Source organism: Cetorhinus maximus, chromosome 35, assembly GCF_964194155.1.
Source record: "Cetorhinus maximus chromosome 35, sCetMax3.hap1.1, whole genome shotgun sequence".
Taxonomy (NCBI): Eukaryota; Metazoa; Chordata; class Chondrichthyes; order Lamniformes; family Cetorhinidae; genus Cetorhinus; species Cetorhinus maximus.
Window position 1 is genome coordinate 1,538 of NC_135913.1, and position 18,463 is coordinate 20,000.

The window sequence follows — 18,463 nt, forward strand, 5'->3', positions numbered from 1 at the left end:
TTATATTTAAGAGGGCCAGTTCCTGTCTCTCTCTCTCCGTGACTGGATGTGTCTCCCCTGCGTCGACCCTATCCATCCCATTGGTGCTCATAAGGACTTCTCTATCCGATCGCCCCATTGGCCTTCCCCTTGCTAAATATAGCCGCTCTCGCCCTGTCCGGCCTTTCCTGGTAGGTATAACTGGACATGCGACCTCTAACCTGGAAGTATACCATCCAGTAGGGGATCAACGTCAGGAAGACTGGAATGACCCTCTTGAGGACCTTCAGGTTTTCTCGTGTGGAGTCCGAGGGGTGCCTGCCATTGCTGAATAAGTGCTCCTCCGAGAGATCGCTGTAGGGGGATCTGTTCGCAAGGAGACAGAAATTACTAAAATGGACCGGCCATTTCCAAACTCAGGTCAAGAGAACTTTTTATTTTTTTAATGAACCAAGGGTTACAGAGACAAGATGGAGTTAAATTTGAGATGAGCTGAGACCTGATTGAACAGACTTGAGTCGCTGATTGACCTCCTCCTGTTCCTGTGTAACAGACTCGAGGAGGGGGCTGAATGGGCCTCCTCCTGTTCCTGTGTAACAGGCTCGAGGAGGGGGCTGAATGGGGCCTCCTCCTGTTCCTGTGTAACAGACTTGAGGAGGGGCTGAATGGCCTCCTCCTGTTCCTGTGTAACAGGCTCGAGGAGGGGCTGAATGGGCCTCCTCCTGTTCCTGTGTGACAGGCTCGAGGAGGGGCTGAATGGGGCCTCCTCCTGTTCCTGTGTAACAGGCTCGAGGAGGGGGGCTGAATGGGGCCTCCTCCTGTTCCTGTGTAACAGGCTCGAGGAGTGGGGCTGAATGGGGCCTCCTCCTGTTCCTGTGTAACAGGCTCGAGGAGGGGGCTGAATGGGGCCTCTTCCTGTTCCTGTGTAACAGGCTTGAGGAGGGGCTGAATGGGCCTCCTCCTGTTCCTGCGTAACAGGCTCGAGTGGGGCTTGAGGAGGGGGCTGAACGGCCTCCTCTTGTTCTCAGATCAAACCGGTTGGGCTTTAAACATATAATTCCTCCTGTGACCATTTTCCCTACCACTGCCAGTCTCTTAAACAGCAATTCTGTGGAAAATAGATTCATAATTTACACCGGGCGGAGTTTCTATTCATAGCCCCTTGAGCTTTAAGCCATGGGCTAGGATCAGTCTCCCAATCGACATCCCACTGTTGAGTACCAACAACCTACTCAACCTGCTGGAATAATGGGGAAGACCTTCCATCATCCAGAATGCTTTTAATTTGAGTTTGAAACTATTTGGCTGTCACATTGATCTTGAAAAAGCATGTGTCAGAACGAAGGAGAGATCGAGGAACTGAGGGAGACAAGGAGACAGAGAGAATGATAGAAACAGAGAGAGAGAGAGAACTGGAGAGTGACGAAGGCCGGAATTTTACAGCAACCCCCACCATCCTAACAAACCCCGAAAGCGGGCTGGGAGAGGGGAGCTTAAAATTGAGTGGGGTACAGAGGGTCATAGGGGCTGGAGGAGGTGACAGAGATAGGGAGGGTTGTAGGGACTGGAGGAGGTTAGAGACATAGGGAGGGTTGTAGGGGCTGGAGGAGGTTACAGAGATAGGGAGGGTTGTAGGTGCAGGAGGAGGTTACAGAGATAGGGAGGGTTGTCGGGGCTGGAGGAGGTTACAGAGATAGGGAGGGTTGTAGGGGCTGGAGGAGGTTACAGAGATAGGGAGGGTTATAGGGGCTGGAGTAGGTTATAGAGATAGGGAGGGTTGTGGGGCTGGAGTAGGTTACAGAGATAGGGAGGGTTGTAGGGGCTGGAGGAGGTTGCAGAGATAGGGAGGGTTGTAGGGGCTGGAGGAGGTTACAGAGATAGGGAGGGTTGTAGGGGCTGGAGGAGGTTACAGAGATAGGGAGGATTGTAGGGGCTGGAGGAGGTTACAGAGATAGGGAAGGGTGTAGGGGCTGGAGGAGGTTACAGGGATAGGGAGGGGTGAGGCCACAGCTGGATTTGTACACGGAGATGGGACATTTGACCCTCCAGGTGCTGCAGGGACCGGGGTTCGATTTGGGTGAACGAGCATTTCCTCGTTCTTCCCCCTTGTCCTACGGACCCGTCCCTGCCCAGCTGATCAGCAACATGCAGGAGGGAAGCTCCGGTGAGCCATGTCAGATTACTCATCCCACGTAATGGGCGAGGCGAAAGCCAATTAGAAACTGAGAAAACTGTAGCCACATCGGTTCGGAATGATCCAGGATTGCAAGGGCTGAATGACCACGACAGGGTTCACACACTAGGATTATGTTCCCTGCAGCACAGAAGATTAAGGCGCTCTCTAATCGAGTCGTTTGAGGAGTTGTTGGGGATCGAGGTTATGGGAGGGGGTGGGATGGAGTTCCAGGACGCGGGGGCAGAACCTTAAAATGAGAGCCAGGCCGGTCAGGGGTGATGTCAGGAAGCACACCTTCACACAGAGGGGAGTGAAACCCTCCAACTCTCTCTCTCTCTCCCTCCCAGACGCTGTTGAGGCTGGGTGACAACTGAAATCTCCAAAACGGAGAGTGATCAGGTGTTTTTTGGGGGTAAGGGGACTGCGGAACATGGGGCAAAATTGAGCAAACAGAATTAGAATAGATGTCAGACATGGTCAGAATGAATTGCAGATCAGGCCCGAGGGGCTGAATGGCCTCCTCTTGTTCCTGTGTAACTAGCTCGAGGAGGCTGAATGGGTCTCCTCCTCTTCCTGCATGATAGGGTCGAGGAGGGGCTGAATGGCCTCCTCCTGTATTTATGTAACAGGCTTGAAGGGGCTGAATGGCCTCCTCCTGTTCCTGTGTAACCGGCTCACGGGAGCTGAATGGCCTCCTCCTGTTCCTGTGTAACGGGCTCGAGGGGCTGAATGGCCTCCTCCTGTTCCTGTGAAACCGGCTCAAGGGGGCTGAGTGTCCTCCTCCTGTTCCTGTGTAACAGGCTCGAGGGGCTGAATGGCCTCCTCCTGTTCCTGTGTAACCGGCTCGAGGGAATAAATACTTTGCTTCAGTCTTCACAATAGAAGACACTAATAGCATTCCAACACTAAATAATCAAGGGGTTAAAGAGGGGGGAGGAAATAAATACAATTAATATCATTAGAAATTAGTACTAGGGAAACTAATGGGGCTAAAGGCCGATAAGTCTCCTGGACCTGATATGTTGCATCCTAGGATATTAAAGGAAGTAGCTACAGAGATAGTGGATGCACTAGTAGTAATCTTCCAAGAATCCTTAGATTCTGGAAAGTCCCAGAGGATTGGAAAACTGCCAATGTAACACCCTTATTCAAAAAGGGAGGAAGACAAAAAACAGGAAACTATTGGCCAGTTAGCCAAACATCAGTCATTAGGAAAATGTTGGGGTCTATTATAAAGGAGGCTACAGAGATAGGGAGGGGTGTAGGGGCTGGAAGAGGTTACAGAAATAGGGAGGGTTGTTGGGGCTGGAGGAGGTTACAGAAATGGGGAGGATTGTAGGGGCTGGAGAAGGGTACAGAGATAGGGAGGGTTGTAGGGGCTGGAGGAGGTTACAGAGATAGGGAAGTTTGTAGGGGCTCCAGGAGTTTGCAGAGTTAGGGAGGGTTGTAGGGGCTGGAGGAGGTTATAGAGATAGGGAGGGTTGTAGGGGCTGGAGGAGGTTACAGAGATAGGGAAGGGTGTCAGGGCTGGGGAGTTTACAGAGATAGGGAGGATTGTAGGGGCTGGAGGAGGTTACAGAGATAGGGAGGATTGTAGGGGCTGGAGGAGGTTACAGAGATAGGAAGGGCTGTAGGGGCTGGAGGTGGTTACAGAGATAGGGATGGTTGTAGGGGCTGGAGGAAGTTACAGATATAGGGAGGATTGTAGCTGCTGGATGAATTTACAGAGATAGGGAGGGGGTCGGGGCTGGAGGAGGTTACAGAGATAGGTAGGGTTGTGGGCTGGAGGAGGTAACAGAGATAGGGAGGGTTGTAGGGGCTGGAGGAGTTTACAGAGATAGGTAGGGTTGTAGGGCTGGAGGAGGTTACAGAGATAGGGAGGTTTGTAGGGGCTGGAGGAGGTTACAGAGATAGGGAGGGTTTTATGGCTGGAGGAGGTTACAGAGACAGGGAGGGTTGTAGCTGTTGGAGGAGTTTACAGAGATAGGGAGGGTTGTAGCGGCTTGAGGAGGTTACAGATATAGAGACGGTCGCAGGGGCTGGAGGAGGTTACAGAGATAGGGAGGGTCAAGGGTCTGGAGGGGATTACAGAGATAGGGAGGTTTGTAGGGTTTGGAGGAGGTTAGAGAGATAGGGAGGGTTGTAGGGGCTGGAGGAGGTTACAGAGATAGGGAGGGTTGTAGGGGTTGGAGGAGGTTACAGAGATAGGGAGGGTTGTAGCAGCTGGAGGAGGTTACAGAGATCGAGGAGGGTCGTAGGGGCTAGAGAAGGTTACAGAGATAGGGAGGGTCGTGGGGGCTGGAGGAGGTTACAGAGATAGGGAGGGTTGTAGTGGCTGGAGGAGGTTGCAGAGATAGGGAGTGTTGTAGGGGTTGGAGGAGGTTACAGAGACAGGGAGGGGTGTAGGGGCTCGAGGAGGTTACAGAGGTAGGGAGGGGTGCAGGGGCTGGAGGAGGTTACACAAATAGGGAGGGTTGTAGGGGCTGGAGGAGGTTACAGAGATAGGGAGGGTTGTAGGGTCTGGAGGAAATTACAGGGATAGGGTGGGTTGTAGGGGCTGGAGGAGGTTACAGAGATAGGGAGGGTTGTAGGGGCTGGAGCAGGTTACAGAGATAGGGTGGGTTGTAGGGGCTGGAGGAGGTTACAGAAATAGGGTGGGTTGTAGGGGCTGGAGGAGGTTACAGAGATAGGGAGGGTTGTAGGGGCTGGAGGAGGTTACAGAGATAGGGAGGGTTGTAGGGGCTGGAGGGGGTTACAGAGATAGGGAGGGTTGTAGTTGCTGGAGGGGGTTACAGAGATAGGGAGGGTTGTAGTTGCTGGAGGAGGCTACAGAGATAGGGAGGGTTGTCGGGGCTGGAGGGGGTTACAGAGATAGGGAGGGTTGTAGTTGCTGGAGGAGATTACAGAGATAGGGAGGGTTGTAGGGGCTGGAGGGGGTTACAGAGATAGGGTGGGTTGTAGGGGCTGGAGGAGGTTACAGAGATAGGGAGGGTTGTAGGGGCTGGGGGAGGTTACAGAGATAGGGAGGGTTTTAGGGGCTGGAGGAGGTTACAGAGATAGGGAGGGTTGTAGGGGCTGGAGGAGGTTATAGAGATAGGGAGGGTTGTAGGGGCTGGAGGAGGTTACAGAGATAGGGAGGGTTGCAGAGGCTGGAGGAGGTTACAGAGATAGGGAGGGTTGTAGGGGCTGGAGGAGGTTACAGAGATAGGGAGGGTTGTAGGGGCTGGAGGAGGTTACAGAGATAGGGAGGGTTGTAGGGGCTGGAGGAGGTTACAGAGATAGAGAGGAGTGAGCCACAGCTGGATTTGTACACGGAGATGGGACATTTGACCCTCCAGGTGCTGCAGGGACCGGGGTTTGATTTGGGTGAACGAGCATTTCCTCTTTTTCCCCCCTTGTCCTCCGGACCCGTCTCCGCCCAGCTGATCAGCAACATGCAGGAGGGAAGCTCCATTGAGCCATGTCGGATTACTCACCCCACGTAATGGGCGAGGCGAAAGCCAATTGGAAACTGAGAAAACTGTAGCCACATCGGTTCGGAATGATCCAGGATTGCAAGGGCTGAATGACCAGTACAGGGTTCACACACTAGGATTATGTTCCCTGCAGCACAGAAGATTAAGAGGCTCTCTAATCGAGTTGTTTGAGGAGCTGTTGGGGATCGAGGTTATGGGAGGGGGTGGGATGTGGGTCCAGGACGCGGGGGCAGAACCTTTAAATGAGAGCCAGGCCGTTCAGGGGTGATGTCAGGAAGCACACCTTCACACAGAAGGGAGTGGAATCCTCCAGATTCTCTCTCTCCCCCCCAGACGCTGTTGAGGCTGGGTGGCAACTGAAATCTCCAAAACGGAGAGTGATCAGGTGTTTTTTGGGGGTAAGGGGACTGCGGAACATGGGGCAAAATTGAGCAAACGGAATTAGAATAGATGTCAGACATGGTCAGAATGAATTGCAGATCAGGCCCGAGGGGCTGAATGGCCTCTTCCTGTTCCTGTGTAACTAGCTCAAGGAGGCTGAATGGCCTCCTCATTTTCCTGTGTAACTAGCTCAAGGGGGCTGAATGGCCTCCTCCTCTACCTGGTAACTGGCTCGAGGAGGCTGAATGGGCCTCCTCCTCTTCCTGCAAGATAGGGTCGAGGAGAGGTTGAATGGCCTCCTCCTGTATTTATGTAACAGGCTTGAAGGGGCTGAATGGCCTCCTCCTGTTCATGTGTAACAGGCTTGAGGGGGCTGAATTGCCTCTTCCTGTTCCGGTGTTAGGTGGTTCATGGTGTTTAATAGGCCTCCTCCTCTTCCTGTGTAACAGGCTCAAGGGGGCTGAATGGCCTCCTCCTGTTCCTGTGTAACAGGCTCAAGGGGGCTGAATGGCCTCCTCCTGTTCCTGTGTAACAGGCTCGAGGGAATAAATACTTTGCTTCAGTCTTCACAATAGAAGACACTAATAGCATTCCAATACTAAATAATCAAGGGGTTAAAGAGGGGGGAGGAAATAAATACAATTAATATCATTAGAAAAAAGTACTTAGGGAAACTAATGGGGTTAAAGGCCGATAAGTCCCCTGGACCTGATGTGTTGCATCCGAGGATATTAAAGGAAGTAGCTACAGAGACAGTGGATGCACTGGTAGTAATCTTCCAAGAATCCTAGATTCTGGAAAAGTCCCAGAGGATTGGAAAACTGCCAATGTAACACTCTTATTCAAAAAGGGAGGAAGACAAAAAACAGGAAACTATTGGTCAGTTAGCTTAACATCTGTCATTGGGAAAATGTTGGAGTCTATTGTAAAGGATTTAATAGCAGAGCATTTAGAATTACATAATCTAATCAAGCAGGGTCAGCATGGCTTCATGAAGGGGAAATCATGCCTGACAAATTTATTAGAATTCTTTGAGGAAGTAACTAGCAGGATAGATAAAGGGGAACCAGTAGATGTAATATATTTGGATTTCCAAAAGGCATTCAATACAGTACCGCACATAAGGTTACTTAATAAGGTAAGAGCTCATGGTGTTGGGGGTAGTACGTTGGCATGGTTAGAGGATTGGCTAACTAATTGAAGACAGAAAGTTGGGATAAGGGGGGCATTTTTAGGATGGCAACCTGTAACTAGTGGAGTGCCACAGGGGTCAGTGCTGGGGCCACAACTACTTACAACATATATATTAATGACTTGGATGAGGGCAGTGAATGTACTATCACCAAGTTTGCGGATGAAAGAAAAATAAGTGGGAAGGCAACTGGTGAGGATGACACAAAGAGTCCACAGAGGGCCATAGACAGGTTAAGCCCTGCTAACTTGACAGATGGGATATAATGTGGGAAAATGTGAGGTTATGCGCTTTGGCAGGAAGAATAGAGGAGCTGAATATTATTTCAATGGAGAAAGACTGCAGAAAGTTGCAGCACAGAGGGACTTGGGAGTCCTTGTGCATGAATCCCAAAAAGCTAACATACAAGTTCAGCAGGTAATAGGGAAGACAAATGGAATGTTGGCCTTTATTTCAAAGGGAATGGAGTATAAAAATAGGCAAGTCTTGCTAAAACTATACAAGGCACTAGCTAAACCACACCTGGAACACTGTGAACAGTTTTGGTCCCCTTATCTAAGGAGAGATATACTGGCATTGGAGGCAATCCAGAGAAGGTTCACTGGGTTGATCCCGGGGATGAGGGATTTTCTTATGAGGAGAGGTTGAGTAGATTGGGCCTGTACTCATTGAAGTTTAGAAGAATAAGAGGTGAACTTATTGAAACATGTAAGATTCTTCAGGGGTTTGACAGGGTAGATGCTGAGAGGTTGTTTCCCCTTGTGGGAGAGTCTAGAACCAGAGGGCATAATCTCAGAGTGAGGGGGCGCCCATTTAAAACAGAGATGAGGAGGAATTTCTTCTCTCAGAGGGTAGTGAATCTGTGGAATTCTTTACCGCAGAGGGCTGTAGAGGCTGGGTCAGTAAGTATATTCAAGGCGGAGATAGACAGATTTTTAATCAGTGAAGGGATCAAGGGTTATGGGGAAAAGGCAGGAAAGTGGAGCTGAGGATTATCAGATCAGCCATGATCTCATTGAATGGCGGAGCAGACTCGATGGGCCGAATGGCCTACTTCTGCTCCTACGTCTTATGGCTTTATGGGCTGACTGGGCCTCCTCCTGTTCCTGTGCAACAAGCTCAAGGGGGCTGAGTGGACCTCCCCACTAAGGGGCACGGGTCTTTCCTGTCTATTCTATCTAGTCTCCCCCCCCCATAACCTTGTACATTCTTTAAGGAGAACAATCCTAGCTCCTACAATTTCTCCCCGGGTTCCTCATCCCCGGAACCATTCTGGGAAATCTCTAACACCTCTTCCTTCCCAAAGAGTGCTTCCCTGAACTGGACATAATACTCCATCTGGGGATGAAGGCCTATTTCACAAGAGCTCAGTAATAACTAGCTCACTTTTGCGCTCCAGTTCTCTATTAATATAGAGTAGCTCAAGGATATGCAGTTTTACATTGACCCACAGTTCCTCCAGTTCCAGCACCCCCTTCAAAGTTGTACCATTTAGTTCCTACTGCCCCTTCTCAATCACCAGAATCAGATGTACCATTTCACACTGCAGGGCAAGGTTGGTAATAAGGGTTAACATAGGATTTGACTCAAAATGGGCAAAAATAAAATGGAGTGGTGCAGCCTCTGAAGATATCCAAAAGCCCAGCGAATCTAAAGTTTCCCTGGGTTGCGTCTCACCTCAACACAATGAGCCATTGCTCCATAATACCAACCATGGGACCGTTGTGCCAATGTCCTTGTCGACTGTAGGCCACTGAGAAACAATCTCGCCTCTGATTCAGAAAGGCCAGTCTCACCACCCCAAAGAAGGAGGCACTGCATTGATGGGGGTGGTCATTACTGAGGGAGTACCACGCTGTTGGAGGGTCAGTACTGAGGGAGTGCTGCACTGTCAGAGGGCCAGTACTGCGGGAGTGCTGCACTGTCAGAGGGCCAGTGCTGCGGGTGTGCTGCACTGTCGGAGGGCCAGTACTGAGGGAGTGCTGCACTGTCAGAGGGCCAGTAATGAGTGAGTTCTGCACTGTCGGAGGGTCAGTACTGAGGGAGTGCTGCACTGTCAGAGGGTCAGTACTGAGGGAGTGCTGCACTGTCAGAGGGTCAGTACTGAGGGAGTGCTGCACTGTCAGAGGGTCAGTACTGAGGGAGTGCTGCACTGTCAGAGGGCCAGTGCTGTAGGAGTGCTGCACTGTCAGAGGGTCAGTACTGAGGGAGTGCTGCACTGTCGGAGGGTCAGTACTGAGGGAGTGCTGCACTGTCGGAGGGCCAGTGCTGCGGGAGTGATGCACTGTCGGAGCGCCAGTGCTGCGGGAGTGCTGCACACTCTGTGATGCCTTCTCTTCCCCCCATACCCTACCCGTTCCATCTTTCTCGGTCAGCCCTCCCTAAACCAGTCAGCGCTTCAACCGCCCAACATCGCCATCTTCGACCCGCGGCTTCCGAGAGTCCCGGTGCACGGCGAACTCACCAACCCCCATCTGCCCCTCAACCCCTCCTGCGCCTCCTCACCTGGTCAACCTCGCTGTCCACGGGCAGCACGAGCGGAAGAGCATGCGGGTCATGCCAGTGAAGGCACTGCCATCGGGCGGCTTGGTGACAAAGGCAGGGCCTGCCATGAGGAAGATCAGGAGACTCAGCACCAGGCAGATGACGGGAATGATGTAGCCTATGAAGAAGTCGATGTTTTGCTGGATGTAGGAGACGAGGAAGAGGGAGAGGATGGCGCCAATGTTTATGGACCAGTAGAACCAGTTGAAGAACTGTCTGATGGCTTCGGGTCCCCTGTCAGTCACCTGAAACAGACACAGACAAAAGTTCGCGTTCATACGGTGCCTTTCACACCTCAGCACGTCTCCAACACTACACAGCCAATGAGGTACTTTTACTCCTGTGCTCGCTGTTGCAATGTAAGAAATGCAGCAACCAATTTGCACACAGACTCTCTGACAGTGCAGCACTCCCTCAGTACTGACCCTCTGACAGTGCAGCACTCCCTCAGTACTGACCCTCCGACAGTGCAGCACTCCCTCAGTACTGACCCTCTGACAGTGCAGCACTCCCTCAGTACTGACCCTCTGACAGTGCAGCACTCCCTCAGTACTGACCCTCCGACAGTGCAGCACTCCCTCAGTACTGACCCTCCGACAGTGCAGCACTCCCTCAGCACTGACCCTCCGACAGTGCAGCACTCCCTCAGTACTGACCCTCCGACAGTGCAGCACTCCCTCAGCATTGACCCTCTGACAGTGCAGCACTCCCTCAGTACTGACCCTCCGACAATGCGGCACTCCCTCAGTACTGACCCTCCGACAGTGCAGCACTCCCTCAGTACTGACCCTCCGACAGTGCAGCACTCCCTCAGTACTGACCCTCCGACAGTGCAGCACTCCCTCAGTACTGACCCTCCGACAGTGCAGCACTCCCTCAGTACTGACCCTCCGACAGTGCAGTGCCCTCTCTCCCCTGTCTCAGCTTGTCTGCCACTGAAAGCATCATCCATGCCTTTGTCCACTCTCCGCTTGAATATTTTCACACGCTCTTGGCTGTCCTCTCCCAGTCTACCCCCTATATACCCCATTGCCTTTCTCACTCCCTGACTGTTGAAGACTGCTGACCAGTGTGGTGGGAGTGGGGAGGAGCTGTGGGATTGTGGTAACACCACTGGACTAGTCATCCAGAGGCCCAGGATTACACTCTGGGCCATGCATCCAAATCCCACATCCCAGCCAGCTGGGTTTAAATATCATCCATGGGGAATGCTGACTAGTCTTCCTCATGGTGGCCGCGAGATCATCATCGATTGTCCGAAAATCCCATTGGGCTCACTAATGTCCTTCAGGGAAGGAAAGCTGCTGTCTTAACCCAGGGCAGGGTACACGTGACTCCCCGCCCACTGCAATGTGGCTGACTCTTCACAGCCCACTAAAATGGCCAAGCGAGCCATTCCATTGTAGCAAAGTGCCCCCCCTGTCGAAACATCGAAAAGGAATGGAATCAAGCAGACCACCCATCAACGACCAAGAAACGACAGCGGCAAAGACCCTATCAACATCCTGGGGGTTACCATTGAGCAGAAACTGAACTGGACCAGCCATATAAATACCGTGGCTACAAGAGCAGGTCAGAGGCTGGGAATCCTGCGGAGAGTAACTCACCTCCTGACTCCCCAAAGCCTGTCCACCATCTACAAGGCACAAGTCAGGAGTGTGATGGGATACTCCCCACTTGCCTGGGTGAGTGCAGCTCACACAACACTCAAGAAGCTCCACACCATCCAGGACAAAGCAGCCCCGCTTGATCGGCACCCCATCCACAAACATTCACTCCCTCCACCACCGACGCACAGTAGCAGCAGTGTGTGTACCATCTACAAGATGCACTGCAGGAATTCACCAAGGCTCCTTCGACAGCACCTTCCAAACCCACAACCATTACCATCTAGAAGGACAAGGGCAGCAGATAGATGGGAACACCACCGCCTGGAAGTTCCCCTCCAAGTCACTCACCATCCTGACTTGGAAATATATCGGCCGTTCCTTCACTATCGCCGGGTCAAAATCCTGGAACTCCCTCCCTAACAGCACATTGGGTGTACCTACACCACAGGGACTGCAGCGGTTCAAGAAGGCAGCTCACCCACCACCTTCTCAAGGGTCAATTAGGGATGGGCAATAAATGTTGGCCCAGCCAACGAAGCCCACATCCCGTGAATGAATAAAAAAAACAGTTCTCCTTACTAACATCCGGGAGCTCGTGACAAAATTGGGAGAACTGTCTCACAGACTAGTCAAGCAACAGCCTGACATAGTCATCCTCATGCAATCATACCTTACAGATAATGTCCCAGACACCACCATCACCATCCCTGGGTATGTCCTGTCCCACCGGCAGGACAGGCCCAGCAGAGGTGGCGGCACAGTGGGATACAGTCAGGAGGGAGTTGCCCTGGGAGTCCCCAACATCAACTCCGGATCCCATGAAGTCTCATGGCATCAGATCAAACATGGGTAAGGAAACCTCCTGCTGATTACCACGTACCGCCCTCCCTCAGCTGATGAATCAGTGCTCCTCCACGTTGAACACCACTTGGAGGAAGCACTGAGGGTGGCAAGGGTGCAGAATGTACTCTGGGTGGGGGACTTCAATGTCCATCACCAAGAGTGACTCGGTAGCGCCACTACAGACCGAGCTGGCTGAGTCCTAAAGGACATAGCTGCTAGACTGGGTCTGCGGCAGGCGGTGAGGGAACCAATAAGAGGGAAAAACATACTTGACCCCATCCTCACCAACCTGCCTGCTGCAGATACATCTGTCCATGACAATATCGGTAGGAGTGACCACCACACAGTCCTTGTGGAGACAAAGTCCCACCTTCACATTGAGGATACCCTCCATCGTGTTGTGTGGCACTATCACCGTGCTAAATGGGATAGATTTAGAACAGATCTAGCAAATCAAGACTGGGCATCCATGAAACGCTGTGGGCCATCAGCAGCAGCAGAATTGTACTCGAACACAATCTGTAACCTCATGGCCCAGCATATCCCCCAGTCTACCATTACCATCAAACCAGGAGATCAACCCTGGTTCAATGAGGAGTACAGGAGGGCATGCCAGGAGCAGCACCAGGCATACCGAAAAATGAGGTGCCAACCTGGTGATGCTATAACACAGGACTAAGCTCTGCAGTCCTGCCACATCCAGTGGTGAATGGTGGTGGACAATTCAACAACTCACTGGAGGAGGAGGCTCCACAAATATCTCCATCCTCAACGATGGGGGGAGCCCAGCACATCAGTGCAAAAGATAAGGCTGAAGCACTTGAAACAATCTTCAGCCAGAAGTGCCGAGTGGATGATCCATCTTGGCCTCCTCTGGATGTCCCCAGCATCACAGGTGCCAGTCTTCAGCCAATTCGATTCACTCCACGTGATACCAAGAAACAGCTGAAGGCACTGGATAGTGCAAAGGCTATGGGCTCTGACAATATTCCAGCATGTGATCCAGAACTTGCCACGCCCCTCGCCAAGCTGTCCCGGTATTAAAATCAGGGAATGTGTAAGAGGCCGGGGTTGGATGAGAGCAGGTATCCCAGAGGATGGATTGGCGAGAGGCGGGGTTACAGGGCCAGGGAAACGTTAGCTCCAGGAATAACCTGAAACCCCCATCGCCTGTCAGGCAATGTTATCTGGCGGGATAGGATGATGGAGGCTTCCAACCTAGCAGGAGGCCATTCAGCCCACTGGGTGCATGCTGGCTCCCTGTAAGGTCAATCCAGGCCAGCCCCGACTCCCGTGCCTTTTCCCCCATCGCCCCTGCGTTCCCCTCTCTATCTGCGCAATCGTCCGATTCCATCCCGGGAGCCGGGATTGGATCTGCCTCGAGCACGCTCTCAGGCAGCTGAATCCCGAATCCCGAATCCCGAATCCCTACGGAGGGCGGGGGGGAGGTGGGGGGGGAGAAAACATTTTCCTCACGTCCGTTCCCAATCGCGGGTGTGGGGGGGTGGGTTTTGGGGAGGAGGGAGGGGGGCGCGTGGTCCCAGCTCCTCCGGGCAACTGAGGTCCCTCGCCCCCCCCCACCCCCCACCAACCCCCCGGGGAACCGCTCGCGCGAAACCTTTTGGGCGGCCTCTCCGATGCCCCCGCGCTCCCCTCCGTAAAGCCCCTCGAAAGGTGGCACGAGGGACTGATGTTGGGCGGGGATTATTGTTCGGTTCGACGAGGGGGGGGTGGGGGGTGGGGTTACCCGCCCAGGAGTTTTGCCGACATTCGCAGGGGGGCTTTGGTCACACAGGGGTCATCCCCGGCCAGAGAGGCGCTCTCTGCAGCCTGAGGCCTGGCGACCATCCGGGTGTCGGAGGCTCCATTTCGGAGTTGGCGGGGGGGTGGGGGGGCGGGTGGGCGACAGGGAGCTGGGAAAGGCCCTGGACAAGGAGGAGGGCAGCAGCAAGCCTCCCGAGGGGGCGACCAGCTGGTGAAGTGGGCATGGGTTTGGCTGGTGTGGTTCAGCGCGGGGAAGTTTGAAGCGTTGCAATTGGGCAGGAAGAAGGAACAGTTTGTTTTTTTATATATAGCCGTCCACGGGATGTGGGCTTCGCTGGCTGGGCCCAGCATTTATTGCCCATCCCTAATTGCCCCTTGAGAAGGTGGTGGGTGAGCCGCCTTCTTGAGCCGCTGCAGTCCCTGTGGTGTAGGTACACCCACAGTGCTGTTAGGGAGGGAGTTCCAGGATTTTGACCCAGTGACAGTGAAGGAACGGCCGATATATTTCCAAGTCAGGATGGTGAGTGACTCGGAGGGGAACTTCCAGGTGGTGATGTTCCCATCTATCTGCTGCCCTTGTCCTTCTAGATGGTAATGGTTGTGGGTTTGGAAGGTGCTGTCGAAGGAGCCTTGGTGAATTCCTGCAGTGCATCTTGTAGATGGTACACACACTGCTGCTACTGTGCGTTGGTGGTGGAGGGAGTGAATGTTTGTGGATGGGGTGCCGATCAAGCGGGGCTGCTTTGTCCTGGATGGTGTGGAGCTTCTTGAGTGTTGTGGGAGCTGCACTCATCCAGGCAAGTGGGGAATATTCCATCACACTCCTGACTTGTACCTTGTAGATGGTGGACAGGCTTTGGGGGAGTCAGGAGGTGAGTTACTCGCTGCAGGATTCCCAGCCTCTGAGCTGCTCTTGTAGCCACAGTATTTATATGGCTAGTCCAGTTCAGGTTCTGGTCAATGGTAACCATGTTGATAGTGGGAATATAATGAAAACAGGACAATTTTAAAGGAGGTGCAGGAATAAGGAGACCTGGGGTGGGTGGGAGTGGGTTAGTGGGGGGGGGTGGGGGTAGTGGGGTGGGGGTTGTGTGTACACAAATCCGTGAGCAGGAACAAGCTGGGAAGGCTGTTAAAAACTCAAAGGGGTACCTGCCTTGACAAACGGACACATCGAGTGTGAAAGCACAGAAGATACGCTGGGCGTTTAGAGAAGACCCTCTGGAGCCCCAGTGAGAGCATGGTGACCAATTCTGGGCCACCCCCCTTTACTTCAGGAAGGGGCGTCGGGGGCTTTCGGTGGGGGGAAGTGTGGGGGGAAGAGGGGGAGCTGAGGAGACCGAGTGGGACGGTACCGAGGGAGGGGGGAGAGGGAATTGCGTCCATGCGGAGGGAGACTGGAGAAGCCGGGACTGTTCTCCCCGGAGCAGGGAAGGTGAGATTTAACGGGGGTGGGGGAAGGGGGTGGTCTCCAAACCATGATGGGCTGAGAGAGTAAAAGGGGGGAGAAACGGGATTCCCAGTAAAAATTCCACGCCCCCCAGGGCGGGTTCGAATCCCAACGTGAATCCGCCAGAAGTCGGAAGGTGATGAAGAGGCCGGTTGAGGTCACTCAGGATGCAGCCTCCTTGACCGTTCGCCCGTCCGGACTCACCGGTCAGCGGCGGGCGGAGGGACGGCCCGAATCGGCCAGGGGTGGGGGGCCTTTTCCTTTCCCGTGAGGCCTCCTCCCAGGGGCGGGGCTCCCGCCTCGAGGCCAAATAATACGGAAAGCCGGCCGAAAGCGGCGTTCCCATCGCCTCCGCTCCTCAGGCTGGGAAGCCCGGACCCCATTTTTTTAACTGGGGGGCGGTGGGTTGTTTCGGGTCGGCAGCCCCCCTCAGGCGGCTCAGGGCCCTCTCTCTCTCCCAGTGCCCGATGCCCTCCTCCTCCTCCCCCTGGCCCTAACCCCCTCCCCCTACGTCACCCTCCCCCCACCCACCACCCCCGGGCGGCGCTGAGCCCCTGGCCTCCCGTTTCGCTCTCTCCGGCCGTTTATTGGCTGACCCCAGGCTTGGCGGGCGTGTGACTCCAGACCCAAGGCGAGAGTGTGGTCAGCCCTGGACTGTGCCCCTCCCACCCACCCCTGCGAGATGGCCAAGCAAGGGTCAGCGTTCCGCCTCGGGACACGCTCGGACGACTCACCAGAAGTAGGCGTCCAGGGGGGTGGTGGGGGTGGGGGAAGATTCCCCAGGCAGCAGGGGTGGGGAGGCCCCGTGCACGGGGAGACAATGGCCCGGTGGGGTCCGGCGGGGTGAGGGTTGGGTGGGAGGCGGGAGGGTGGGTAACAAACGACGAGGGTTTCTGCAGCGAAATAGCTGAGGCGGCCAACGGGCAGGATCCAGGGAGTTGGGGTTGGTGGAGACACGGGTCGGCCAGAGCACCGGTGGGGGGGTGGGGGGAAGGGGGGAGGAGGGGGTCTTATTTCCAACGGGTCGTCGCTTTCGAGAGGGAATTGGGCGAGTGCGTGGAGGCGGAGGGTGAGGGGGGGAGAGAAAACGCGGGGAGAGGGCAGGCGGTGGGGTGAATTGGAAAGGTCCTCGGGAGAGCCGGGAACGGGCACGAGGGGCCGAATGGCCTCTCTCTCTCTCTCTGTGCGGCCTCCCTCCTCCTACCCCTGCGCCTGGACAATGGCCTGTGGAACGGCTCAGCCGAACGGGAGGAGGCCATTCAGCCCTTCAGGCTGTGCCGGCTCTTCGGGAGAGCTTTCCGATGTCACCCCACCCTACCCCCACCCCCGCTGCTTCCTGTTGCTTTACCCGTGCCGACGGGGAAGGGGCTACGTTGATGGACGTTTTTGCCGTTGGTTGTGTCACCTGGTTACTGACCACACCCGCCCTCCCCTTCCCCCCAACCTCCCCGCCAACCCCAGGCCACAGGAAACAATTTCTCCTCATTCGCTCCATCCAAAAGCCTTCACCATTTTTTTTAACCCCTCTGCTATCGGGCCTGACCTTAGCCTGGCCCTGCTCCGAGGGGAGCGATCCGCTGCTTCTCCGGGCTCTCCCGCACGATCCCCTGAGGCCCACACGGGCCTACCTCCCCTGCTCCCTCTCCGAGGCCCTGCCCGGAGCGCGGAGTCCCCCCAAGACCCCGACACGATCCCCTGAGGCCCACACAGGCCTACCCCCCCTGCTCCCTCTCCGAGGCCCTGCCTGGAGTGCGGAGTCCCCCCAAGACCCCGACACGATCCCCTGAGGCCCACACAGGCCTACCTCCCCTGTTCCCTCTCCGAGGCCCTACCCGGAGAGCGGAGTCCCCCCAAGACCCAGACACGATCCCCTGAGGCCCACACGGGCATTTTTCCGAAGCCCTCGGCCTAACCGCCACCCCCACCCCCACCCACACCGCTCCCCCCCTCCCCCACCACCCCTCCCCGGCATAACGGCGGACGGCAGACCGAAGAAAGCGGCGGGAACAAAGCGGAGGCCCTCACCTGATCCGCCCCGAAGGGGGTGATGTTGGACTTGACGCAGCCCACCGCCAGCCCGGTGACCACCAGCCCGGCGTAGACCCAGCCCCGGCAGTAATCGTCCCCCCCGGCCCTGCCGCCCGTCTGGTTGCCGCAGAGCAGGGCCCGGGTCCTGGGCTCGGCCGTGAGGGGCAGGACCAGCATCCCGGCCAGGTAGAGGAGCAGGCCGGCCGCGATGGTGCGGAAGCGGCCCAGCTGGGCATCGGCCAGCCAGCCTCCGAAGGGCGAGACCAGGTAGGCCGCCCCGGTGAAGACCAGGCTGGCGCTGGTGGCCCTCGGGCCGCCCCAGCCGAAGGCCGACCCGTTGAGGTAGAGGACCAGGTTGCCCACCACCGCGTAGAAGGCCAGGCGCTCCAGGACCTCCACCGCCAAGATGGCTCCGCAGGCCAGCTTACGGCCTGTGAAGGCCGAGGCAGCCCTGGGGTGCTCGTCCAGCCTGCGGCCTAGGAGAGGATTCCTCTCCCCCTTGTGCTCCATCGGTAACTCTCTCACTCTCTCTCTCTCTCCCTCCCTCTCTCTCTCTTACTTTCTCTCTATCTATCTCTCTCCCCTCCAGCCTTCCACACGCTCTCCTCCCCGGCACACCCCAGATGCATTTCTCTTCACAATTTTAAGTTTATTTCAGTCAAAGCTTCCGCTTTCACATGGGCCGATTCGTTTTGAATCTAATCACGTGGGCTTGACCACATTTTCATGAGGTTTGTCCGGGTGCCAGAGGGAAAGAGAGAGAGGCTGAGACAGAGAGAGAGACAGGGAGAGAAAGAGAGAGAGAAAGGGAGAGACAGAGAGAGACAGACAGACAGAGAGAGAGAGAGAGAGAGGCAGAGACAGACAGAGACAGAGAGAGAGAAAGAGAGAGGGAAAGAGGGAGAGACAGAGAGAGAGACAGAGAGAGAGAGGCTGAGACAGAGAGAGAGAGAGAGAGAGAGGCAGGGAGAGAGAGAGAGAGAGAGGGAGAGAGGGAGGAAAGAGAGAGAGAGAGGCAGA

General features: G+C 55.0%; 1 protein-coding gene across 1 annotated transcript; it reads right to left on the reverse strand.

The window, feature by feature from the left end:
* Positions 1-200: 200 nt before the first annotated feature.
* On the reverse strand, positions 201-18,041 carry LOC144671988 (solute carrier family 15 member 4-like; the record flags this gene model as incomplete). The annotated part of the gene is made up of 3 exons (XM_078533925.1): positions 17,441-18,041; positions 9,710-9,993; positions 201-345 (listed from the first exon to the last, which is right to left on the reverse strand). Coding segments are annotated over exons 1-3 (942 nt in total), but the record flags the coding sequence as incomplete, so codon positions are not given.
* Positions 18,042-18,463: the final 422 nt, after the last annotated feature.